Source organism: Falco rusticolus, chromosome 3, assembly GCF_015220075.1.
Source record: "Falco rusticolus isolate bFalRus1 chromosome 3, bFalRus1.pri, whole genome shotgun sequence".
Classification (NCBI taxonomy): Eukaryota; Metazoa; Chordata; class Aves; order Falconiformes; family Falconidae; genus Falco; species Falco rusticolus.
Genome location: NC_051189.1, coordinates 33591123 through 33618687, shown reverse-complemented (window position 1 = coordinate 33618687; position 27565 = coordinate 33591123). Strand labels below are relative to the sequence as shown.

General features: G+C 38.7%; 1 protein-coding gene across 1 annotated transcript in view; it reads right to left on the bottom strand.

Moving 5' to 3' along the window:
* Positions 1 to 27565, bottom strand: part of CNGB3 (cyclic nucleotide gated channel subunit beta 3) — a 67513-nt gene that overhangs the window by 38943 nt on the left and 1005 nt on the right. Inside the window, exons 2-3 of the mRNA XM_037381192.1 lie at positions 25651 to 25726; positions 13840 to 13951 (exon numbers count right to left, since the gene is read on the bottom strand). Of these exons, the coding sequence (XP_037237089.1) occupies positions 13840 to 13951; positions 25651 to 25726 (188 nt within the window). The remainder of the gene's footprint in view (positions 1 to 13839; positions 13952 to 25650; positions 25727 to 27565) is intronic.

The window sequence follows — 27565 nt, the reverse complement described above, 5'->3', positions numbered from 1 at the left end:
CAGTATTTTAACTTTTCATTGCAATAAAAAAGAACAAAATAAATTTCTATTTTCATTTTCATTCTTTTTTAGGATTGAATTATTCGTGATGCAATTTGAATTTAAACTGATGTTACCTTTATCCTACTATCTAATTTTTAAAATAGATTTGAAGGAGGAAGAGAATAAAACCAGGCTCACTGGAGATGAGCCCGGGGGCAGCATGCCAGTGTTGGAGGTGAGATCGATAGCACAACTGAAGTGCATCTACACCAATGCCCAGAGCATGGGCAACAAACAGGAGGAGCTGGAAGCCATGATGCAGCAGGAAAACAATGGCATAGCTGCCATCAAGGAAACATGGTGGGATGACTCCAGTGGCTGGAGTGTTACAATGGATGGGTGTAAACTCTTCAGAAGGGATAGACAGGGAAGGAGAGGTGGTGAGGCAGAGAGTGTTTTGACCACCTAGAGCTTAATGATAGAAACAGCAAGGTTGGAATATTTATGGGTAAGGGTCAGGGGGAAGGCCAACAAGGTAGATAACCTGCTGGGAGTCTGTTATAGACCACCCAGCCAGGATGAAGAGGCAGATGACATATTCTACAAGCAGCTGGGAGAAGTTTCACTATCGCTACCCCTTGTTCTCATGGGGGACTTCAACTTACTGGATGTCAACACAGTGGAGATGAAACAGTTTAGAAGGTTCCTAGAGTGTGTAGAAGATAACTTCCTGGCACAGCTGGTATGTGAGGCAAGAAGGGGAGGTGCCCCGCTGAACTTGCTGTTTACAGAGAAGTACTGGTGGTGATGTGGTGGTCAGAGGCCATCTTGGGCATAGCAATCATGAGATGATGCTTTTCAATTCTTGGAGAAGTAAGGAGGGGGTCAGCAGAACTGCTGCCTTAGATTTCCAGAGTGCAGACTTTGGCCTGTTTAGGAGACTAGTGGAGAGTCCCTTGGGAGGCAGTCCTGAAGGCCCAAGGGGTCCAGGAAGGTTGGACATTCTTCAAGAAGGAAGTCTTAAAGTCACAGGAGCAGGCCATTCCCATGTGCCAAAAGACAAGCCAGTGGGGAAGAATACTGGCGTGGCTGAACAGAGAGCTTTTGCTGGAACTCAGGGAAAAAAGGAGAATTTACCACCTTTGGAAGAAGGGGCAGAAAACTCAGGAGGACTATAAGATGTTGCAAGGTTATGCAGGGAAAAAATTAGAAAGGTGAAAGCCCAGCTAGAACTCAGACTGGCCACTGCTGTAGAAACAAAGATGTTTTTACAAATACATTAGAAAGAAGAGAAGGACCAAGGATAATCTCCATCCTATATTGGATGCAGGGGGGAGCACTGCCACAAAGGATGAGGATGCTGCCTTTGCCTCAGTCTTTAACAGCAAGACCAGTTACCCTCAGGGTACTCAGCTCCCTGAGCTGTAAAACAGGGATAAGGAGCAGAATGAAGTCCCCGTAGTCCAGGAGGAAACAGTGACCTGCTACTCCACTCAAGACACACATAAATCTATGGGGCTGGATGGGATCTACCTGAGGGTACTGAGGGAGCTTGCAGAGGAGCTCACCAAGCCCCTCTCCATCATTTATCAACACTCCTGGCTAACTGGGGAGGTCCCAGGAAACTGGAGGTTGGCCAATGTGACACCCATCTACAAGAAGGGCAGGAAGGAGGATCTGGGAAACTAGACCTGTTAGCCTGACCTCAGTGCTGGGGAATGTTATGGAGCAGGTCATCCCGAGTGTGATCACACAGCACATGCAGAACAACTGGGGGATCAGGCCCAGCCAGCATGGGTTTATTAAAGGCAGGTGCGGCTTGATGAACCTGATCTCCTTCTGTGACAGGATGACCCACCTAGTGGATGAAGGAAAGGCTGTGGATGTTGTCTCCATGGACCTTAGTAAAGCTTTTGACATTTCTTTGGAATTTCTTTGATGAAAGGGTGGTCAAGCATTGGAACAGTGTGCCCAGGGACATGGTGGAATCACCATCCCTGGAAGTGTTTAAAAAATGCATAGATGTGGTTCTTAGGAACATGGTTTAGTGGTGGACTTGGCAGTCTTGGGTTAACAGTTGGATTTGATTATCTTAAAGACCTTTTCCAGTCTAAACAATGCTATGATCTACGATTCTATTTTCTTACATATTTCATTAATTTAAATATAGTGATATAATATTTGGGTTGGTTTTGGTTACGTATAGAAGCAAGAATAGGACATAAGCATTAATAAACATCATGTGGACACCATGTAAATAAAACTTTGCATTTGAATTCATGACCTTCCTTTAGTTCAGAGTCTTTGTATAGAAATTATGCTCATTTGAGACTTAAGAAAGTGTTCTGGAAATAAAATGCAAAGATCATTGATTTCCTGTATCTCATATTCTGTTCATACAGCAAAACAAATACAGAAGCAACAATGTTCAGAGAAGGCACTATCAGAGTTATCTACTGGCATTGGACTCAGCACAAACGTCTTGATTCAGTGCAGGCTAAAATCTAATCACCTAGGCTCCATGAAATTCCTCCTGTTTAGTTCAAAGGTTTGTCACAGCAGCTTCTTTGACAATCCTCCTCGTTATTCAATCACAACAGGCTATGAATCCTTTAATCTTCTTTGCAGTACTCTCTGAGGAGACGTCTGTCTCAATGCTGAACACATGGCACTGTGACTGAGGTACCAGATTAAAATGTGAACACAATTTTAGTTTAATTAGTAATTTTGCAGTATGAAATATGCAAAAGAAAGTAGTATGCATGTTGAAAGTATTAATTAACTTTGAAAAATAACCTTTCTTTAATGTCACTAGTGATATAAAGTTGTTTAATTGCACTGGATATTTACTACCATATAAAAAAATAAGAGCAGCATAATTTCTGACACTATCTGCTTTAGAACAATAATATAATATTCTAAGAAATAACCATATGATAATAAGCGAGGCAGTCTTGCCTCACATATTTCCTTATCTGGTGCTGTTGTGTCATTGGGGTTTTCTTATCTGGGGCTTAAACTATCTGGGGCATCTGCCTTTTATCAGGAATTTTAAAAGATATTTCTTATCGTATACACATAACATCTGTTCCTTTCAAACACATTTTAAAACAAACTCATTACTTATTTACATAAGCATATAATAATTTATGTCTAAGAAAAACTGTCTTAAGCAGAGTATGATCCAGCGCCATACAGAGTTCGTGGGCACAGCAAAAATCTTTCTTCAGACTTTCTCTTCTTCAGTTTTTATTAATATGCAGAGAATAAAAAGCTAAAATGAAAACACTATAATATTTCCCATAGTGAATTTTAAAAAAAGTTGCAATAAAATGTCTCAAATCTGAAAAACTTAATTTTCAATAGATGCTTTCATTTCTCATCTGTTTTCATAAAGACCCTAAAAAAATCACACAAGCAAAAGACTGTAGAGAACTTTGAGAGATCCTGTAATCCTAGTCTCCACTGCTCAAAGCAGGATGAAGCATTGCTGTGCCATTCCTGACAACTTCTTTTCTAACCTGTTCTTAAGTATGCCTAGTGAGGGCTGTTCCATAACCTTCCTAAAGAATTTATGATAGGTCTTCACTAACCTCATTGTACAAATTTTTCTCAACATAAATCTCTTTTGGTACAATTTCTCCTATTCACTGTGAATACGGGATAACATGTAGAGTCCCTTATCCTTTATCTTACTTTTTGACTCTTTGAATGTTTTCATTTTCTATTACTGTGGGTTTTTTTGTTTGTTTGTTTTTCTTTGGGTTTTTTTGCAAAGGAAAAAGATTTGGGAAAATCATAATGTATGATGACTAAGAATCATACTTAATTTTATAATTTTCAGTGTGCAGAAGTGTGTCTCTTAGTTGATATGAAGCTTGAATTCAACTAGCAAGGGTAAAAACAAAAGAGAAAGAAGTGGCAGTACAGATTCAGCTTACATGGCAAATGAAGTTGCTTCACTATTGGGAAACCTGGCAGACTTTCACAACATATCGATATACTACTGTTGTCTACGCTAATTATACGAAATTAGCTTCATGCAACCGAAACTGTTGCAGTTCTAATTCATTAGTGGTAAACTTTTACATACAGCCACCTATGTAGGAACTAATTGCATGCAGCGTTCCCAGCACCACAAAGAAACTTGGTGACAAAGAGAAAGAACCTGTTCCTCTGAGATGACTTCCAGTTACCACTAAGCCCATCCCTTCCCCTTCTGCAGACTCCTGCCGCATTCTTTTCCAAATTCAGCAACAAAGTAGGCATGTTCCTTGTGGACAACAGACCATCACATGTCTCCTCCCAAGCATCATTTATCCAGGGAACTGAATGATTGTGCTGCCAGACCCATTTGACTTCTCATCTGATCCTCTATCTCTGCCTGTCACTATTTCTCCTGTTCCTCTCTCATGCTGCACAACATGGGATGTTTTCATCTTAAACAGCTAACATTTGGAAAATGAGTATAATAAGTGGGGACATGACGTTTTAATAAAAAGTGTTAGACAAGTTTTATTTTAGGCATGAATACTTACATGTGTCATGAAATAATGATTTTAAGTTTTAGATTTATACGTCTCTTAGGTTTATCAAGAAAGACACTGATATATTTACATATGTTTGGTATACATGTAATTTAGACGTAAACACAATTTAAATACATGTGTTTTATATTACACTCACTACTGTACCTGTTACAATGCTCTTTGCTTTGCTTTTTTCCCCACAATTGACTCAAAAGATCATAGCAGAGATAATATTTTTAATAAATTATTGTTTCTTCCTTCATGAAAAAAATATCATCTTACTTTGAAAAATGTTAGGTCAATGAAGGTTTTACACAATGTTTTTAATTAAAGAAATAAATCAGTGGCAAAGTATGACAAACTATAACCTTGTTTTCTTACATATTCTAAAAAAGGAATTTCTCCCACTTATATGGTCAGAAATAAATATATATTAATATTGTGAATATATAATTTAAAATGATGCAAAGGGGGAAAAAAAGCAAAGCATTTTAGTCTGTATGATAACATTCCTATCCCTTTACTTGCTTCATGTAGTCTTCAAGGAAAAACTTCCAAATTCGCTACCTTTTTAACTTCAGGCTACCTACTTGATTGCCATGCAGAGTGAATGACATTAAATAGCATGGGTAACTGCATCCTGCAGAATGGATAGAATTTAAAGGCTGTAGGAAAATACATCTCAGCAATGATTACAGCAAGTTTAATCCATTTTGGTACAGGAAGCACACCATCACCTTTCTATTTAATTTGCAGCTTCTCAATTTAGCTATTGCAGAAATTCAAATGCAAGCACGAGAAGTGACAAGCTCTGAAAGAAAGACCTAGGCAGAAGGAATATTAGTTGTAAGAAATGTATTTTGATTTTTTAATACATTAATGTTTTTTCAGTCAAGCTTACAAAATGTACTGGATGTGTTCCATCTGTTTACAATTTCAGGTACTAGCCTGATTAGCTGGAAATAACAAAGCAATGGTATTAATCTTTTTACAAAATATGCTTGTAACTATGTTTAAACTGGGATCTTTCAGAAGTACCCAGCACTGGCCTTGTTTTACTTTACAAGTTGATTGGAGTTTGGTGCCATGAGTGTCATCTTTCTGGGTCCCTGGTGTTTCTACAGTAATCAAGGATTTCTGGAGACTCTGCAGAGGGTTGATACTAGGTCTGTTTCACCAGGGGGCTGAGATTTTGTTCTTGTGGTAAGACATAATTTCTCTAAGATGCATCTGCTTGGTGAATTGATGTGTTGCATCTAGTGGATGGCAAGCACTAATAAGCATGGTAATTTTCTTGGTTAAGGTAATTGAACTAAATGAAGTGCATTACTCACTAAGAACATGCTACCAGCAGGAGTTCTCTTTATTAACCTGGCTATGCACCACATAGCAAATTGCCTCTTAATCTTTGTTTGTTTTGTTATATTTTTTTGCTATTAGCCAAATTAGAGTGGAAAAAATCTCCTTTATGGGTCTGAGAAGGACTAGTATAGCCTACTAGGTAATAGGATGTGGCTATGAAAAAGCCAAACTACTAGCACAAAATGAAGTCTTCCTGAACCACCTGTGCTCATATGGCAGTTTGCAACACTGGGGCTCCCTTTCTTTTGAAAATGTTGAAAGCTGGGTTTCTGCATTTGCAAAAGCATAATCAGAAAAGTATGTTTACTGGGTGGGAATGTTAAATGCATTTTGTCTAATTTTTGTATTTTATTAAAATTTATTTAGTGTATTTTATGTGAACATGTTTTGTCCATATTACCTAGATTCTGAAGGTGTTGTTATCAGATATAATTATTTGTTCCTTTCTAAACATCACCCAAAATATATAAGATCTTGAGGTGAAATCTAAAAGCATCTGAAGTCCTGGTTACCCACTGTATTTTTTTCTTTATGTATGCTTCAATATGCGGCTTGCAAATATGGACTGTCATTTTACCCAGCATTTTACAGAGTAGCGTTCATGATCCTTGACTGAGGTTTCAGAGTACTGCCTTAGTATAAATAGTACATTGTAATCACTTTAGTAATCTAGGAAGATGAAACACTCTTATGACTTTAGCCAGGCTTAAAGGCTTTTAAAAGACACAAAGGAGAGAAAAGGTCATCCCCCCATTTTCTCTGATCTATGGTCTCAGATGCTTTGTTTACTATTCGTCCATATTCTGCACTTTCAAGGACTTGCTGCAACTGCTTTGTCCCGTCCCCTGATGCCAGGCATCCACACTACTTATTCCTGAGGCATGTCTCCCCTCTACTCTTACGTGCCAAAACACTTCATGCTCCTCTTCATCAAGCCACAAGCTCCAGGTTGGTTCCCAGCCTTCAGTGTAGAGTCATACAAAGGTCTCATATTTGCCCCTCCTATGTCACCTTTGTGACCATCTAAAACATGTCCTTTTAATTTTTTGTTTTCTTTTGTCCAATTTTGGGTTCCAAACTGTACCTTCACAAAGCATGTTGTCATTTTCTCTTGTGACCAATGGCTATAATCCACTGTGTGCAGTGCAAGGTGCTCTGAAGACCTTGGTTTTCAGTGGTGGCTGTAGTGCTCGGCACACAGCTGCAGCTCCTGCCAAGGGGCAGACGCGATGGCTCCTGGGCCTGGTCGTGGGCCCCACTGACCCTGACCCACAACCCGCCTGGCCTCAGCCCAGCCCTGCCAGGCTTTCCCAGGGCTGTGTCTGGCCCCAGTTCCCTTCACTAGGCACTAACTGGCTGACTGCCTTCCCAGCTTGGCCCTGGACCTCCCTTGTCACCACAGGCTTGACTGGTGACATGGACTTTGGGCTGGCCTTGGCTGCTGCCCAGGGCCTGCCCTGCTCACCTTGCACAGGGCTGGGCCTGGGCCCTGGCTGGGGAGGGCCCTCCCTGCCCACCGTGTCCCTGAGGCGGGGCTGCTCCCTGTGGCTCCTGGCCGTGTGCCGTATTTCCTTAAGTGCTATACCGTATCTGACATGAAATGCTTGCACTGCATTTCAAAAGAGTGCAGGATTGTGTATACACACATGGTTTTATGAACCCTCCTCACCAGAAAGCAATCTCAATGTATTATAAAGGCTGCAGTGATGTTTTGTGCTAGTTCCTCATTAATAAGACTCCACTGTCTTCTATTAGAGTGCAAATTGGGTCCTGAGTTTTGTTCTGTTCCCTCATTTTTTGCTGTGAAGAGAAAGCATTGTCTTTGCGCTCCCTCCCAGAGGTTATTATTGCTCAGCAAATAGCTATACATGAAAATTTCCTATGGTTCTGTTACATTACCAGTAAAGATGGAGGGGAGAAACACTATACTGGCAGACAGGGCCGACTTGTCTGCAATCCTGTCTAAGCCATTAGGAAACAGACATTAAAACAGACATTCGGTCACTCATCCGTAATTCAGTGCGTTGGCACATCAGCCACTCTGGCGTGTCTCCTCTTTCAGACATAGTGTTCAGGTGGCTGAGACCAGTGCTGTGTCTCTCTACTATTTATTAATGGCCATTGTCGTGTACTGCTGTGCTTTAAAAATGAGGAAGTGCTGAGAGGGAAAGAGAGAAATAGAGGTTTTTTCCTTGTGGACAAACAATTTCTATGGGAATTTTCAGGGGTAAATGCAGTCTTCATCAAAGCTGTTGTCCACTTAGCAAAAGAAAAAATATTTTGTTTTTCAGAGGAAGTGCAAAACTCTGTTTTCTTATTAATAGATAATACACGCTGTGCAACACCACGAGTAAGAAGCTACTCTAAGGCAGCTGAATTGGAAGGAGGACACAGCTGGTGCACAATCTTGCAAACTGCCATACATATAAGTAGTCTTACTGATTTCAGATGAGTTAATTATATTAGTGTAATTGTTCATAAAACAATATTACCTAAGATGTTAAAATCTAAAGATCTTAAGTGGAAGCTCATTACCTACCCCTGAAATTCTGCATGGAGAGACACAAGTCTAATCTAAATGAAAAGCATGCTGTTTCAAACAGGACAGCTGCCTTCTTTCCTTTTCCTTACTCTATGTATTTGAGCATGCACAGATGCATTGAAAAAAAAATTAAAGTCACAATAACAGAAGATAAGGTGAAACCTTTTCTATTAACAGAATTGTCATGGATTTGAGTTGCTCTGGCTGTATGTAGGTTGTGAACAGATAATATATCCACAAACCTTACTTTATTATGTGTATTACAGTCTATGGGCATACTGATTATTTCTTACTGTGCAGATCAAGTGACTTTTTATTAAACTTTGACTCTTGAAAGATGAATAGGATAGGAAGTCTATCTAAGTCAAAACATAGTACAAGGACTCTACCAACAGGCCTTAACAGCCCTGATCAGCCTCTGTGGAACTTTCATCCATACCCTCTGCCCATGGGCCTGGGGTGTTCACTTAAGCTTAAGCCTTAGTCACTGCCTGAGCTACACCTACGTGTGTCGAACTAGAGTTCTGTCTCTGGTGCTGTCTCCTGGATGGACTTAGGAGCCATGTTGTAGCCTTGTCTCCAGTCCTGTCTCTGACCCTCTCTTTTTTTGCCTTGCCTGGACCCTAAACCCAGTTCATCACTTTGCCTTGTTGATAGACCCTGTCATTATGATCCTGCTCTGCTTGCTGTGTTCAAACCCTGTGAGATTGCACCTTGCTAGTAAGGACACTGCTTGCACTGTGGTTACCTTTTGCTCCATCTCCCTTTCCCTCAGGGAGCAGATGGCCTTTGATGCTTCCCGAAATACAGCTGGACAAAATCTGAAATTCTATTTAAGAAAATTCTACCAACCATTTCACCAACCTTGATTTCACTGAACTAACCAAATTATGGCTCTTTCCATATCAGTGTCATAGAATGGCTTTGTTTGGAATGGATCTTTAAATATCATCTAGTCCAGCCCATCTGCTGTGGGCAGGGACATCTTCCACTAGATCAGGTTGCACAAAGCCCCATCCAGCCTGGCCTTGAGCACTTCCAATGATAGGGCATCCACTCATCCTCAAAAAATTTTGTTCCTTACATCTAGTCTAAATCTACCCACTTTTAGTTTAAAACCATTACCCCTTGTGCTGCCACTACAGGCCCTGGAAGAAACTCTCTCTATATCTTTTTTATAAGCACCTTTTATATACTGAAAGCCACAATATGGTCCCCCCTGAGCCTTCTCTTATTCAGGCTGAACAACCCCAACTCTCTCAGTCTTTCCTCAAAGGAGGGATGTTCCAACCTTCTGACCATTTCTGTGGCCCTCCTCTGGACCCAGTCTGACAAGTCAATGCCTTTATTGTACTGAAGACCCCAGAGCTGGAGGCAGCATACCAGGTGGGTCTCATAAGAGCAGAGTAGAGGAGGAGAATCACCTCCCTTGACCTGCTGGCTACATTTCTTTTGATGAAACTCAGGATACAACTGGATTTCTGGGCTGCAAGTGCACATTGCCAGCTTATACTTGAATTCTCATCCACCAATATCTATTTCCAAATCCTTCTCCACAGGGCTGCTCTCAATCACCCAGTCTGTATCGATACTGGTGACTACCCTGACCCAGGCGCAGGCCCTTGTGCTTGGCCTTGAACTTCATGAGGTTCACATAGCCCTTCTCAAGCCTGCCAAGGTCTTTCTGGGTGGCATCTGGGTGAATCAACAGGACCACTCAGCTTGGTGTCATCTGCAAACTTGCTAAGGGTGCAGTCAATCCCACTGTCTATGCCAATAATAAAGATATTAATTAGTATTGCTCCCAATAGAGACCCCTGAAGGACAGCACTTGTTACTAAATCTCCATGGATGTTATCCAAATGTAGATCAAACAGCAACAGGGAAAACTGGACGATGGGGCTCTCAGTTGACTACCCTGTTGAGTTGTATGAACAGTCCTTGATATGGTTTTGACTAATCAAACTAGCACTTTTCCAAATAATTCCCAAGCTTTGGAATACCCAGGAATTAACACTGAGCAAAGATAATTCACAACTTACATTTTTTGAGGAGGCATTTTGTATTAACCTAGTTGGCCTCTGTGCTAGAGTGATTTGAGCATGTTTTATTTACTGCTGGTTTTATAGACTACATGTATTTATTTGGCTCAAATTCTCCATATGCATACACATTAACGTAGTTATTAATGTGGAAAAGGCAGCTGATTTCCTTAAAAATATTCTAGGGAATAAATTTGAACACAGACTCAATGAGGTAGTGACCTTGATCAAGAACAGTGTCTGAATGGAATGCCATGAATCTTCAGGGGCAATGAAATAAATTCTCTCTAAGACACATTTTAAAAATTATTTCCTTCTGGGTCTGGAAGCCATATAATAGATTTGTTTAGTTTCATAACAGTGCAATGACACCGGTATCATGCCTTCCAAGCTCTACTGCAGAATTTAGCAGGTAACTGTTTTGGCAATAGAATTTGCCGAAGATTTACTGTATTTTTAGAAGCTGTTGCTCAAATTAGACTGACTGGATATTTCTGGATGCACACATGACAGTGAGTCAGAACAGCTCTGAGAAGAGAATGTTTAACATAAATATTTTTAAGTTCCTTTCAACAGACAGATTTTGTCTTCTACTAATAAGAAACGTACCCCTTTGTTTCATTAGGATATTGTAATTATGTTAACCATGGTTACAGAATTTACCAGTGGAATGGTTAACATCTAATAACATATCCTACAATGACAAAAAAGGAGATGCTTTATATAGATTTTCATAGTTGACCTACTGATTCACATTCATATTAGCATGCTTTCTATAACATTTCTAGTCATTCTAGTCAGAGCTAGTTTTAATTGCCTGCGTTATTTTACAGAGGTGCATGCAGTAGTGTTTTGCTTGAATATTCCTTGCCACTGCAGTACGAAGTCTGTCTTGGTGATGGAGAGAAAATAGATAATCTTCAGCATAAATTAAATAACTGCATGTCAGGGAAGGACTTGTGCTTTGTATCATCAGGATAATCAAATAATAGAAGGCAAAAGAAAACAGAAGGACTTTCTACCCTGTTCTGGACTGAGTGTATCCATTATTTTCCACTCAAAGGGATCTCAACAGGCTGGGGGGACAGACTGGCAGGAACTTCATGAAGCTTAGCAAAGGCAAATGCAAGTTTCCATACCTGGAATGGAAACCCCCCATGTAAGAGTAAAGGCTTGGAGCTGACTCACTAGAAAACAGCTTTTGCATAAAAGGATCTGGGGGTCCTGGTAGACAACAAATTTAATATGAATCCACAATGCGTTCTTGCAGCAATGAAACCTAACTACATGCTTTATAAAAACCATAGCCAGTTGATTGAGTGGGAGTCATTATTTCCTTCTGTTGCACCTGTATCCAGCTGTAGTCTTCCCTGTATGCAAAATACACTAACCATGTGGTGCAACACTAGCAGAGGGCTATTAAGATGTCTGGGGATTAGAGAACAAGATATATGAGGAGATGCCGAGAAAGATGGATTTGTTCAGACTGGAGATGAAAAGTTGAGAAGATGGAGGTAATTGCAGCGTTCCACTACCCAGTGAGTGGTTGTGGAGAACATTGATCCAGACTGTTCTTGGAGGTTCACAGCAAGAGGATGAGAGGCAACAGAAGCAAATTATATGTCAGGTGATAATTTTCATAATAAGGATGGTCAAACAGTGGACCAGATTGCCCAGAGAAACTGTGGAAACTCCATTCTTTGAGATCTACATCCACAACTACACTGAACAAATTTCTGGGCAACCTGGTCAAACTTAGGAGTTGGGCCTAACCTCTAAACGCTCTTAGCAAGAGGTTGGATATAATTTCTTTGAAGCAGCCTTCCACCCTGAGCTGTTCTATGAAGATGTTTAATAGCTTTATCAATGACATAGAGAGTGGGATTGAGTACACCCTCAGCAAATTTGCAGATGACACCAAGCTGAGTGGTGCAGCTGACACACCTGAGGCATGGGGTGCCATCCAGAGGGACCTGGACAAGCCCAAGAAGTGGGCCCATGCAAACCTCATGAGGTTCAACAGTGCCAAGTGCAAGGTTCTGCACATGGATTGGGACAACCCCTGGTATCAGTACAGGCTGGGTGGTGAATTGATTGAGACCAGCCCTGCAGAGAAGGACTTGTGGTTACTGGTGGATGAAAAGCTGGACATGAGCCGCAATATGCACTCTCAGCCCAGAAAGATAATAAAATCCTGGACTGCTATAGCTGGAAGTGTGGCTAAAAGGTTGAAGGAGGTGATTCTTCCCCTCTACTCTGCTCTGGTGAGACCCCACCTGGAGTCCTGTGTCCAGCTCTGGGGTCCTTAGTACAGGAAAGACATGGACCTACCTGTTGGAGTGGGTCCAGAGGAAGGTCACAGAAAAGATCAGAGTGATGGAACACCTCCCCTATAAGGAAAGGCTGAGAGAGCTGGGGTTGTTCAGCCTGGAGAATGCTCTGGGGAGACCTCATAGCAGCCTTTCAATACTTCAAGGGGCTTATAAGAAAGTTTGGGACAGACATTTTAGTAGGGCCTGTTGTGATAGGACAAAGGGTAACAGTTTTAAACTACAAGGGGCTAGATTCAGACTAGATATAAGGAAGACGTTTTTTACAATGAGGGTGGTGAAACACCAGAAGAGGTTGCCTGGAGAGGTCAGAAACATTCAAGGTCAGATTGGATGGGGCTCTGAGCAACCTGATCTAGTTGAAGAGGTCCCTGATCATTGCAGGGAGGTTAAAGTAAATGACCTTTAAAGATCCCCTCCAACTCAAATAATTCTATAAATCTATGATTCTGTAATAAATCTAAACTATTCCAAGTTTGTTTTTTTTCTCCAGACTTTATTTCTGTTTTGGCAAAACAAACAGTTACCTAAGCTTTTTCCAAAGGTTGAGTGACCCTAGATTTTCCCCTGAAGGAACATTACTGCTTAATTTATTTGTCTTTTCTCAGGAAGAGACAGTCCTAATCCTCTGGCTGCGGAGACTAATGCTGATTTAATGGTATAACTCAGCAAAAAAATGTGAAGGGTAAAAAGTTTTTAAGTCAGAATGATGTGACAAACATTCCAGCTATTCAGGGCAGCATCCTGGGATTTGTTCCTTTGCTGAGGCAGAGTAATAGTAACTAAGAAGCAGCATTGTTAGAATTAGTATGTAAGTGTAGCTGAGCAAATCCTTTTCCTCATTCCTGCTATTTAGGATGACGTACACAACAAACTCAAAAACATATTCTAAATTAATACCTCATATATATGGTTACCTTAGAATTTATATAAAGCTCTTCAGATCCTTACAGAACAAGAGGGAATTTTAAAGAACTGAAATATGGCACACAGAACTGTTAAGACAAGATATCAAGAAAAAAGCCTCAAATTTTTAAATTGAATTTACTCACTTAGTGTCTTCTTTCCCATCATTGAGCTGACGTGGTTCCTGTTGAGTTGTCTGAGCTGGTTCAGTTGATTTTTCAGTTTTTGAAGGTTCAGGTGCTTTTTCTGGTACTGTATCTAGAAAAAAAGGTTTTAATTGTTGAACACTGATTTTTAAAGAATTATAATAATACTTTTGGAGGAATCACAGCTGACTACCATTATTTCTTCAGTGGACAAGCAGTACGTGACACTGATTCTGGCACTTGACTTTTGAATAATTTCCTGCATAGATCTATTTCAGTGCCAGCTGCACAGAAAGTTCATGATGAGTGTAACTTTTAGAATATGTAACTTATTTGTGGTTTTTAAACTAGATGGATCTGTAGCCAGCTCAACAACAGTTAATACAGAGCTCTTCTATATTTATAAGTGACAAGAACTCATGCAATATTGTAGAATATTAGTGGGTGCTTATTCAAAAAAAAAAATAAATGTAGAGGACAGATAGATCTGCCCAGAAATGCCTTGTGAAAAACAGAAAGAAAATGAAGAGTAGCTTATTTGCTTATGCATAGAAATGCTAATGACATTATTTATACTGCAGTGTTTGAATTACATTAAACCTCTTGTTGCTTCAGCTGCCATGACAGTACTGTTTGTTGCTGAGTAAATTATGACTGAAATACATCATTAAGGATATGAGCATGTAGAACTTTGGCTAGTCTATTTCTTCATTTTTGTTACAAGTAACTTTTTTTAAAGGAGTTGAAGTGGGAAGTTTGCAGGGTTTGGAACAAACTACACAAATGATATAGTCTCTGGCCATTTAAGTAGCCTTATGTGATTAATTTTTATAATTAGTCCTATATATTTTAAATTTTCATGCTGAAAAATAATTTAAAAGCTCTCATCAGTCTGAGACTTTGCTTAAAGGAGGAAGAAACTCAGCCTTCATAAATTCTTTAAGTAATATGCTTATAGAGGAAAAAACTTGGCCGCAAAACATCATAGCAAATAAATCAAAAGCCTGTTGCAAATGCTTTATTTTAAATTCAAGACAGCTCAAAGAAAATCAAACCCTGAGTATTTTGAATAGATACTGTACAATTAGTTTTCTGATAGTTAATCGCCTTATTTAAAGAGTTGTTATTCATTTCAAAGTGGTATAAACAGTTACCCCTTTGAACTCTCAGCAAACTTAAAACTCTTAACACTAGATTGTTAAGCTGCTCAGCTGGAAGGTGGCTGCTTGAAATGGCATTGAACCAAAACTTAGTGAAGGACAGCAGGTCAGTTTGTTTACAGCACCTGATAAATCGAACTACTCTTCTATCATTTATTCAGATGTGGGATAATATTTTCTTTCAGGTGTCTGTTAAGAATAGACACAATGTTTCTTGAGCTGAGTTTCAGACTTTTACCAGTTGGACAAATGATTACAGGACCAGTGGGGTCTTTCTACTATTTTTTCTTAGTATTTAGATTAAGAAGTGAGAATGCCCTGTGTGAGCCCTGATACTCTTACAGGAATTAATATCTTAAACAGGATCAAAGACAAGACCTAGACAGAGGTATCTGTGGATGACAAATACTCAAACGAGAGTCAGACAAGGAACCAAAGAGAAAGCAAAGAAATCCATCTTCCCCAGCATGCTGGGGGGGAACATATCTGGCTTTAGACTTAGGAAAGATTAGGAGTTAATTTTCAAACAGTCCCTTGGAGAAATGTAGCATTATTGAGTATGAGGAGACAGTCTACAGGGTTTTTACTTATCACCTGTAAACTGGGAAGATTTTTGTAAGGAATTCCATTTAAAACTCTGACATTTGATAGAATTTATGGCTTAAATTGATAACAGTGTCTTGCCCACTTCATGGAAATGCAGATTATTGTTTCCTTTTTTCAGCAGTTAGTATTGCAGTACTATCTTGAGGAAATCTGTTGAAAATATGACACTAAGGAATGTTTCATCTTACCTGAAGGATCTGCCAGGGAATTTTCAAGGTATAGAATAGCACACATGCTGGGAAGTGAGGACTCCAAACAGGGTGGGTGCTCTTCCTGTCCCCAGGAAGGTTCAAGAAAGGATGAAAGAGTTTCTGAGTGATTACAGGGGTTCAAAATGCTTTTCTAGGAGTTCCAGTCAAAAATACTTTTTTTCTTTTTTTCTTTTTTTCTTTTTTCTTTTTTTAGGGAGGAGGAATTTTAAAATGGATTCAGGCTTCTAGCACAGTGAATACATTCTCATAGTGAAATAAAATTTATTTCTTCTAGGATATTCATAGACATTCTCTGTAAGAAAATGGCAGAGGATCTGCAATTACAGAAAATAAAGGGAATTTGGACCTATTTATAACTAATTTGTGGGTCTTGCTACTGAACCTTAACTTGTTAAAATTCTATTTAACCCTTCTATCAGAGGATCTCTACAAATGATGCTACTGACTCTGCTTTCCTTGGCACACAATCCTCCTGTGGTTTTTGTGGTCAACGTGACATGATGTAGAAAAGAAGATGCAGGAGCCAAAATATTCAGCACTTGCTGTGGTTTCTGTTCCGTTCTGAATTCATGGTTTGTGTTTCCCAATTCTCCTTGCCCTGACTCCCCAGACAAAAAGTCTCAAGAGTGACAGCAAGACTAATCTCAACATTTCTGCAATTATCTTGCTTTGGGAATTTTCTTTGTCATAGTAATTGCCCCTAGTTGCATCTACACTTACAGAGAATACAACCTGATAGCAACAATCAGAACAGTGAAATGGTGTTAAAGGTCTGGCATCAAAGCCATGACTGAAGCAGCTGTATTTCAAACCAGGTTTATGGTGATCCTCTGAAGTGAATGACCATCAGCAGCTCAAGTAAATCAGGTTGATTCATGGAGTGCTTCTTTTGGTTTAGTTCTATTCTAAAGAAATCCAGTTATGCATTCCTAGAGTTTTTTTGGTGATGAAACAGAGCACACTGGGGGGTAAACAGGAGCTATTTTTCAGAAGAACATTTTAATCTGAAATAAAACATCAGTGCAGACACACTATTTAGAGTAACAAGCTCCTGAATAAGACAATACATCTCTGCAATGACATGTGTATGGGAAGGGTAGATCACAAAGTTAAAAAAATATGGTGCTTGTACATAAGCATCACATCAGAGAAGGAAAATGGTTTCTCAGCCTGCTTGATACTCTCAAGGTATTCAGTCTGAGGTCTAATCCACACTGACCATTAAATGCTAACTGGATTTTGACTGATGGAAAACATTGTAATTCCATGAATATTCCAAACGTCCACAAGTTTTTAGAGTTCGTGAATCTTCAGGACCAGCACAGGGCTTATTTGCATTAGGATTAGGATATCATGGACTAGCAACACTGCCAGCTGTGTGTTCAGTTTTAGTTGTCTCTGTATGAAATTGTGAGGGCTGTCTGTGTAGTCACATTTAAAAAACTTAGTCATTCTTCAGTGCTTAACTCCAGCTCATATCCCGCTGATTTATAAGACCAGTGCCAAAGGAATGCCTTTAAGAACAATGTGGTAGTCATTTTAGGGAATGTTTAGAGTACAACAATTGGTTTCCAGAATAAATGATAATCTGTCATGTAGATGGCAAAGCTTATAGGACAACAAAGAAACCTTCTATTGGCTTTACGTAACTTTGGTCATGGTAAAGAAATCATGAGTGAGAAAAAGGAGGCAGAATTATGCCAAGGCACTAACATCTAAAGCAATTTTCAAAACAGATAGATCCATGCTTACTCGACAAAATACATGATTTGAGTTTTCCTGAATTATTTCCATTTCCATTATATTGGAATAGGGGTTGGTAAAGCTGCCAGCTTAGTAGTGGGAGTTGAGGAATGCAGCCCACTGGTGTCTACATATTCTAGATGAGTTGGCCTCCCTATCAGAATAATATAATTTAAAATTCAGTTGGTATAATTTTAGCGGGTTCTGTTTTAAGATAGGAAGGAAAAGCAGCAGTTGTGGAAGCATAGCTTTGTGGACAAAACACTGTTTAATGGAACCCCTCGAAAAGTTAGCTGGTTAAATTGAGAGGCTGACTGACGTCCTATCATACCAGTGATCTGCCTAGGATAGCAAGGAGCAAGATGCAGGTTATAAGACCAATTCATTTCCCTCTGTTAGTCTTTCAGATTTTTCTCATTTTCTACAGGTCTTTGCTCTTCCAGAAGAGAGGTAGGCCAGGCAAAAAAAAAAAAAAAAAAAGGTTATGGGTGGGATGTCGGTCTTTTACCTGTGTTATCTTACTCAGGTTGATGATGCTCCCAGCTGAAAGTTAATATTAAATCTTCGTTGCTTATTCTTGTCCACTATTTTCATACTTTCAGTAAAATAACATTGAAACAGTATTGCAGGATTAGGTTAGAGCAGCTAGAAGATCTTTGCATGTTGAGGAATATATCCAACTTACTCTGAGGCTTCTCAGCTCCCTTGTTCATGTTTCCATAAAGCAGTTTTTATCTTTAGTATTCACTTCACAGTTTTGGACAGAGACCCTTGAAAATCTTTCCAAATTAATTTGATTTCCTACTGCCACACACACACTTGCAGAATAGCCTGTAGCAGAGCATTTGCCATTTTTGCAGTAAAGCAAAAAAAGAGAATACTTTGTACTTTCTATGTGTTTTAAGACCCTTTTGATTGATAATTTAGGGTTTTTTTTTCTCTGCAACTCAAAAGGCTGAATGTTGGGGGTTTTATTAAAACTGTGTAATAATCACATGAAATCAGGAGTTCAGGCTTTGCAAAAAGCAGAATATTGTGACACTAAGCATAACATTGGAAGAGCTGGTGAAGTTTGTTTTAGTTTAAACCTGTTCATGTAGGACCAAATCCACTATCATGTTTCTAAAATTTAGCATTGTACACTGTCCTAAAACCATAGGCATTAGTCCTAAGGACCTTTTTCCACAGAGGAACCTGTTGGTATAGGCAGATTTGTCAATATCAGGACACAGCACTGTACGTTTATCATTCTTGCCTTAATAATTTTGATTCATCTAAAGCCTTCACTCCTAAGCATACATAAGTATTGGTGGATCCAAAAATCTCTGCCATAGGCCTAGCCTCACAGAGGTGTTGCTGACTTATCTTCTGGGAATAGGCAATGTCAGCAAAGGACTCTAAAACCTCATGGATCCACTGAGACAAGTGTTACCTTGTGGCCATGAATATTTTCATGATCCTTCCACCAGTAGAGTATAAAATGTTATTTCCTAACATAGTAAGTACGTAGCAAACAGAACGACAGATTAAGTCGGTCATTTTACACTAATTAATCATTTCTTCTACTTCCCAGTCCTATTCCTGCTGTTACTGGTGTTCTTCAAAGCCCTAGATTTGCAAAAGGCAATTAGCACCTCTCCAGCTTGGCTAGGACAGCTCCTCCCTCTTATTCTCTCCAAAGGTCAATGCAGAGACCAAGGTGCTGAGCTGCCAGCCTGCTGTTCTTGCCTGAGCAAGCAGGCTCTTTTCTCCTATCTGACCCCTGATTCTGTCCAATCAAACAGCAGAAAGAATCTTAGGGACAGGAAAGAAAACCCTTTGTGCTGTGGAGATTGCCAGCCTTCCTGGTTATTCAGCATCAGGAGGTGTGCCTCTGGAGCAGTCAACCAGTCTGAAGGGACTTTCTTCCGGAAAGTAATAACACAAATCTCTCAGACACTAGGATAGCTTTAGTTCTACTTCTTGGATCAGTTATGTCCAGCTACACATTCCATAGCCATAATAACTGGCCTTTGGCATCACAAACGCATTATCCTTATTGCAAAAAGTGAAGAGAAATAAAATGTCAAATCAAAGATTAAGTTTTGGAGATAAAGACATGAATAAATGTCAGAAGATAGATAGTAGCAGTTAAATGTATTCCTGAGTACAGAACAAGTGTTTTTGCTTTGCCATGCTTCAGACAGGGAAGACTTTCTTCCCCAGAATTCCCAGCCAGCTCCATTGCCTTGTACTAGTAAGTTTGACCAGTATTTTATCTATGCTTCCCCTCTCTTTCTTTACTGTGTGCATATGTGAAGGCAGAACTTTTAATGGCTAGCTGTTACTTATGGTCCTCATACAAAAAGCAAAGTGTTTCCTGGGCTTCTTTTGACTATACAGAAGCACATTTTACCATAACTTGATCATTATCTGATATAGTCTTCCTTCATTTTGAATCCACAATATATTGTTTTACAGGACCATTTACAAAATGTTGACTTGCTTGTATATTTTTCTTTGGTGAAAACAGGATTTCTATCACAACACTCTAGTGTAGTATGTATTTTATATTAAATAAATTTATTGTCAATGACTTTCTTCTACTGCTAACTCCTGAGTGACTTTTTTTTTTTTAAAGTAGGCATTTTAAAATATACTGGTGCTTAAAAAATGCTATATTATCTCACAATTATAGTGTCATACTAAATATAGTTTATTTACTTGCTATGTATGTAATCCAGTTGTAAGCCTTAGCACTCAGTTCTGATGTTTATTACCAGGATTAATCTAGGTATTTTTTATTTAAAGAAATGTAGTGTTGTTGTTCTGTATTCCTTCGGTAAAGAAAAAAGTCCTGAAAATCTGATTGGCCTAAACTGTCTTGATCAGCTTCTCAATACTTGGCAGAAACACAGAAGAGAAATAGTCATGGGAGAGAAAAAGTCAAAGATAAAGGAATACTTTATCTTTGTTCTGTTGAATATTTAATGGTTGCCTGAAAACTTTGTGTAGGTTGGTGTTTGTGCTTATATGATAAAACTGTAATAGTTAATACACAAAAAATTATGTATGCAATTTCAGTGGTACAAGGTAATACTTGAGGTTAGACAGCATTGTTTGAAATAGGAAACACTGCTTAAAGACAGGAGTAGGGCTTGCTGGTAAAAGGCAGAGCAGCTAATGTTTGAGTAATCCGTTTTTTAGCTAACTCAGTGACATATATCCCTTACAAATTTAATTCTAAGAACTTAAAAACTGATTTTTTGTCATTTCCTCTCTTTGAAAACTATTAAAAGTTTCAAAATAGGTTAGAAGTCTCAAATAGGCCCTTAAATGTTATCACCTGTCAAATACCATAGAGAACAGATACTTTTAAATAGCAGGAGTAAAGACTGACTTTGCATTTGAAGCAGTAACGTGGGAATGAGACAACTGGTCTTCAAACTTTCTGGGATACTTCTGACATAGTTAATAATTTGCCTGATTGTCCTTGCCTCCCAGAGCTGTTCTTGATCTATGTCCATAAATAATTGAAAGATGGCTATAGGGTCATGAAGATGTCAAGAAAAATAAACACACAGGAAACCAATGGATGAAGGATAGAAGAGGCTTCTGTTCTGACATTACAAAATACACACCTTGGTGACTTTCCCAGCAAATTTTTTTTTTAACAAATGCTCTGTGTAGGGGAAAAGTGTTCAGAAATCAGTGGGGTTGAAATAAAACAATCTGTGAGTAAGTCCATCTTAACTCAATCCTCAACTTTAGTGGCTAATGAAAGTATTATAAAAGTTTATTTTCCATGTAAAGAAAGAAAGCTTGTATGAAGAGGCTGGGTTTGTTTTCCTAGAATTTAGCCATGTCACTCATGTGAAACATGAAGATCTGAAAGGAATTAGAAGACTTCACATCAGCAGGAGTGGAAACAAGCTGATTAAACATATTCAAGTTCTTGGTAATCTTCAAAAAATACATTTTATGGGAATAATAGCTGTCTGTTGACTGAGTGCCAGTGAAGAGTATAAAGGATAAGAAGACAAAGAATAAGATTATTATTTAAAAGTCTCTTTGCATTGGCAGGTTTTGTTCATTGAGTTGCAGAATATTATATCAAAATGCTGTACTTGATTTGTATTTTTTGAAATACAAAGAACTTATTTAAACTCCAGATTTTGAGGTACTAGGGGACAGGTTTTGTAAAGCAGCTTGAGTCAGATAGAGCCAAAGGTTTTAGCTGAGAAATTTTATATTTAATTCAGATCTCCCTTCTCAGGAGCTTATAACTCAGTTGTAGTGCACACAGGGTTAGTTGATGCCTAATTAGCAGAAATTAGCCTGGGTTTCACAGCAACAGGCTTTTGTTACCTTCAGTAAATGTATCTGCTTTATTTTTATCTACAGGAAGAGAGAGTGACCATCTTTTATATAGCAGCTAGCGGTCAAAGCTTTCCTCTGAGAAGAGGAGTCTTGGTTCTGGGCCTTGTTTATTTGTGATAGGGTCAACTACCTGTTGTGAGAATTATTTTTTCCTTTTTTTTTAAAGGTTCAACAATGTTGTCATATAAATACATAATGAAATCAAAGGTCTTCATTCCTCCTACAGGGTTAGTGTTTCAGTTAACTTCTAGATTAGTTCCAGGCTCTGTGTTGTATTCTATCTTCTCAGACGTCACAGGTTTTTGCATTCTTTTCTTCTGTATGATGACCCACCAATTAGGAAGGCCACAGAATTTCCTCCCACATCTTTCTAGTCTAGACTTTATGTGGGTAGTTAGGGAACTATTGGAAGGTGAAAGATAAGGTCTTGAACTCCCTTGTTATGAAAGAGTAGAGGTAAGACAGCTAGGCCAATATATGAAGGGTGGCAGCTATCAGCAGCTTCTGCTGCTTTTCTGTTTTTATTCAAATATTTAGTGGAAAAGTGGCTGTTCCTCAAGTACCTAAACAGAAGCGTACTCACTAGGACAGAGTCTGGAGTGGACTGAAGTTCCTTTTGAGCAGCACTTCCTTTGAGGTGCTACATGTTCAGGAATGTTCATTAACATTCTTGGTTGATTGGGGATTTTATGTTGTGCGGTTTTTGTTGTTGTTGTTTTAAACTCTGTCTGGGCTTCTTATTTAGAATATAGATTTTCTGGCTCTGTCAAAAGCACCAAAATTTAGAATGGCACTTGCATTTCATTTTCAGGCAGGTATATGACCTTGTATATATCCTCTGGGTACATTCCAAAGCACCTAAGCTATGAAGATACTAAATATCAGGGGAAATTAACATGGTAATCTCCCAGATGAGAGGTTCTGTCTACTTTATGATCCAGAGGTGCAATTGTAGCAAGTATAGAAATGTGATAGTCTAGTTTTCTCACTCAGATCCTACCAAGAATAAAGTGATGTCAATATGGACTTTAGTAAAGAGCTGCATAAATATGTCTATGAATCTGAAAAAAATCTTTGAGACACTTGTTGATATAGTAGAAGTAGGAAGACTAAACCCCAGAATATTGGAAACAGTCCAGTTTCTAGTGACGGAAAAGTAAAAAGGAGAGCAGGACAAACTTCAGTAGAGCAGTACTTAAATCTACTGCTGAGAGTGTTTAGAAGAAAGAAAATGGATGAGTTGAAAAGAATCGTACTGGAAGGATCTGCTAGGAGGATGAAAGAACTTGTGATACAGAGAATGGCCTTCTAAATAAAGTAACCACCAACAGAGCTATTGAACAACAGTGTGTAAAACAAGTGAAGGATTTGTATAACTAGTCAGTTATGGGAGATGGTAAATATGCAAAGAAACTATAGCAATTGGATTTAATATCATGGACAACCTGTAATTAGGTGAATCACACTTTGTCAAGTACATAAAGAAATGCAGGGAATAAATTAAAAAATGAATCCATTATGGAACAAATGGACTAAGCACAGAGAATTAATTACAGAGTGAACTAATTTTGCAGAGAATTAATCACAAAACAAGCTAGTGAGAGAGAGGGCGACTGAGGAACTAGAAGTGAGGCAATGAGTAGCCAACAAAGCTGCCAAAAGTACCAGGTGTTGCTGAGTGATGTAAGTGGCCAAGTTTTAACCAAATACTCCAGCTGTGCCTCCTGCTGAGTTTTCATCTGTGCTGGGAACATCATGTTGCTTTGTGAAGTGCTAGGAGAAAGGGAAAAGGTGATGGCTGGTTTTGGCCATGTGAGAAGAAAGGGAGGAAGATAGTGTTGGCTGAGCCTTGGCTGTGCTTTTAAAAATTATCTCCAAATTTGTATGTACACCACAAAATGCTTTCTCTGGTCTCTTGTCCTCTGCTTGCCCACAGGTACTCTGCACACATGGCTTTAGGTCTGATACAAAGTTCACCAAGTTTGACAGATGTCTTTAGACCTTCCTGTGAAGCGCTTGAGACCAGCTTCACTTTTCTACCTAGAGATAATGGAGTTCCTTATTCAGCCTGGATGGTGAGCACTTATATACATGTTGCTGTAATTCATAATTTTTTCCTGAGGTGTTGTGCCTGTGTAAACTCTCTGGCTTGGATAGCTGTTGTCTGTCTATCTCATTAATACCCACATGCAAAAGAAGAAACTGTCTTGTGGATGTTTGAAAATGAGACTTGAAGCACCTTCCGGAAACTCCATATACACTATGGAATAAGAAACCCTCAAACCTGGAGCCTAACTATGTTATTATATTTTCCTAAAGTAATTTATGAGGTAGTTGCTTCTATGCTACCACTTATATTTTAGATGTGGGAAAAAAATAAGTAGTTTAGTATCCCAAAAAATTGATTCATAAACTATATTAATCTGTAAAATCTTGTAAAAATATTCTATAATGATACTCCATTATGTCATGTGTTAGCATGTGTGATTTAATGTTGCTAAAAAGCCACAAAACATCAAATTTAATTTTTCCCATTGTTGGCTTATTGCTACAGTTAATTTATGTCAGATTTTGTTTTCCCTTGATTCAGTGCTACAGCCATTATATAACAAGATAATTGCATTAAATGGACTTTGTTTAAAGTTTTATTATATGAGGAAAGGAATTGTGACACTTGTTACAGTCACACAAAGCACAAGTATTATACAAGTTTCCTTGTAGTCTTTCCAGCTGCTTCTTTTTCCTTAAATCATCTTTATCCAGAAAGCTGGAGGTTCTTCACCCTTTGTTTTGCTGCTCCAGTGAAATTAACCTGAATTGCTCTCCCAGATGAAAAGCATGAGTTTACAGGAAAACTGGACTTGCTGTTTTTCTCTGGTATTGAATGATGGAGAAAAGAAAGGGCTGTACCACTGATGCCATGAGGGAGGGAAGAGGGGGCCCAGTGATAGCTGCTGCTTCACCCGTCCTGAGCCTTTGTTTTGGTAGCTGCTGCAGAAGTCATTCTGGCTCTGGTACAAGCAAAATAGGTTTGGCTGTTGCGAGGTGGGGGAAGAGAGGGGCAGAGTAGCCATGGCCAGCTGCCACTGTTTTCAGCAATCAGCTGCTTAGGCAAATAATTACCTTGTGTTACTTCTCTGAACTCTGTGTTCTAGTCCTGAGTGTGTTCTGAATGGTGATGGTATAAATATAACATTTTATATACAAAATATTAAAATACATTTAATGGTGTTGCTTTTTTTGAAAAAGTTTTGAATGGCTGTTCAATGAAAGATTTGAATGTCAGATAATCTAAGGTCTGTCTCATCTTTGTAGTTTTTTTAATACATGTGAGAAGTATACCCAAAAGAGACATTAAAAATATGAAGCTTTCTTTCTTAAGCAACTAAATACCTTTATTTTAAAGTAAGGTTTCTAAGAAGTCGGCTTACAGCAAGAGGAAATAGATTTTGTTAGACTAGCTGATTCAAGTGGACAAGCTCATGAAGGGACTGTGTGCTTGAAACCTTTTTGCCTTTTATTATTGTTGGATAGTGCTTGTATTTCTGTACCAAATCGTTGGTCTGGGGTCAGTGGGAATTCAGTGTTCTTAATTTCTTCCACAAATAAACCTCACAATCAGCACTTAGCAGGGCATTTTGAAAAAGAACAAGTTTTTTTCCAGCCCTATGTAGTGTACATATACTTTGTCCAGATAATCTTTGAATACTCATAAATAGCTTATTACTGACCTTGTTGCTTTGCTACAGGTTCTACTTTCTTATTGCCCTCCGCTTTCTGTGGTTCATCTGCTTTACCATTTTCACCCTTAAAAAAAAAGAAGCAGGATTAGAAACTGTAAATGTTCTTTGTTGAGAACGATAAGGATGGTTTGATGTCATTCTCCTAGGAATTTGATTAACCAAGTTGACATACACTGAGATTCGTTCCTGGGTGTTCTGTGTGTTTTCTTGGACAAGATGTTTCAGATAGGTTCAGAAAAGGACTTGGATGCTGAAATAAAAAAAAATGATGTCTACATATCTGCTAGGCAAACTCAGTTAGCCTGGAGTTTTGCCGCTTCTTGTTCCCAGAACCTCCTTTATGTTGTCAAGTTTGACTTGTTCAGTGCTGCCACTCACAAGCCAGTCTACATCTCTGAATTAGTCATTCTTCTGCCTAAACCTCCTGCTGGGCTAACACACCTGGTATGTTTTGAGCTACCTTACCACAGTGACAGAGCTTAGCCTTAGTCTTTACAAAATACATAGACAATATAAACTTTCACTGCAAAAAATTAACTCCTTCCCACAGTTAGTGGCTTCGGTTCATGAACCAAGTCCTCATGTCCCTGTACCTTGGTCCATCTTGGCTTTGACAGAGTGGCTTTTGGAGGAGGGAGTGAGAAGCACATGGGGAGTCTTAGGTGTTCACGCTACTACATAACAGTGTACTGCTAACCAAACGAATAACCATTTGTTATCCCAGATAGAATGAATTTGCCAGGTGTTTATCAAGCTAATTAATAGAGAAAGAGATAGTATAAGCATATGGGAACTGATTTGACTTTAGGAGATTTCACGTCTTCATATGCACTTTTTTCCCCTCCCCAAATGCAATGACCTCCGTTTGAGTTTCTGAGATTAATTTGGGGTTTGTCTTTTTCTACAAAAGTATTTGCTTTTTCCTGTCTGCTTTTATTCAGACAATCTGACAATGAAGTTCTAATATACACACATATAAAAATAATTAAATTAGATATTTTGTATGTGTATATAAATGAATATCAAAAGCTCAATCAATCTCTGTGCATACTAGAGGTATTTGCATGATGGTTTGTTGTAAATGTTGTCTTTGTTTCAAGATTTCTCCTAATAGAGTAAGAACATTAATGTGAGAATAGTGCTTTAGTTACCAGATGCTATGTACATTTCTTCCATTCTCTTTAGATGGTGTCTCCTTATAGGCAGAAAATGTCTTAATTCTTAACCCATTCATCTGCCTCCATCTTAACAGTATCTATGATAGTGGAGGTTGGTGTTGATATGATCCGAGTGTTGTGCTCATGTATGCAATTATTCTAGTGAAAAGAGTAATTCATGTCTCCAGGGAAATCTAAATAAGTATTTTTTTGCTAGAACAGTTTGCCAAGTGAGGTATCAGGTTGCACAGAAGTCAGCTGTTGAGATTTTTCTTGTTTCACGCTAGTGTTTTATTGACCCAAGAAAACTGATACGCAGAACTTTAAAAGAAGCATGAACAATGCTAAGCTTTGCCTGAAGATCTGCAGTATATGAAGTTTCTTGAAAATAGACATTTTTGCCATTTTGTGTGGATGGCAGTATGGATAGGCCTGTTCATCAAACAATTGGGGTTTTGCACATTTATAATAATGACAAATCAAATTTGAATTGTAGTTGAGCTGCATTAAACTGGAGCTTTTCTTCAGGTTATACAAACCTACAAGCTTCAGAAAAACATCAGTTCTAGGAAATTATTCAGTCTTATGAACATTTATGTTTCTATCAGTTTTAAATAAAACTGTAAAATCTATGGAACTCTTGTACATGTAAATCAAGGATCCCATAAGTTAAGTCAGTCTTTGTATATGCTCGACTGCTGTGAATGTGTTAAAACACTGCTTAGCTAAAATTAACTTTATAATGG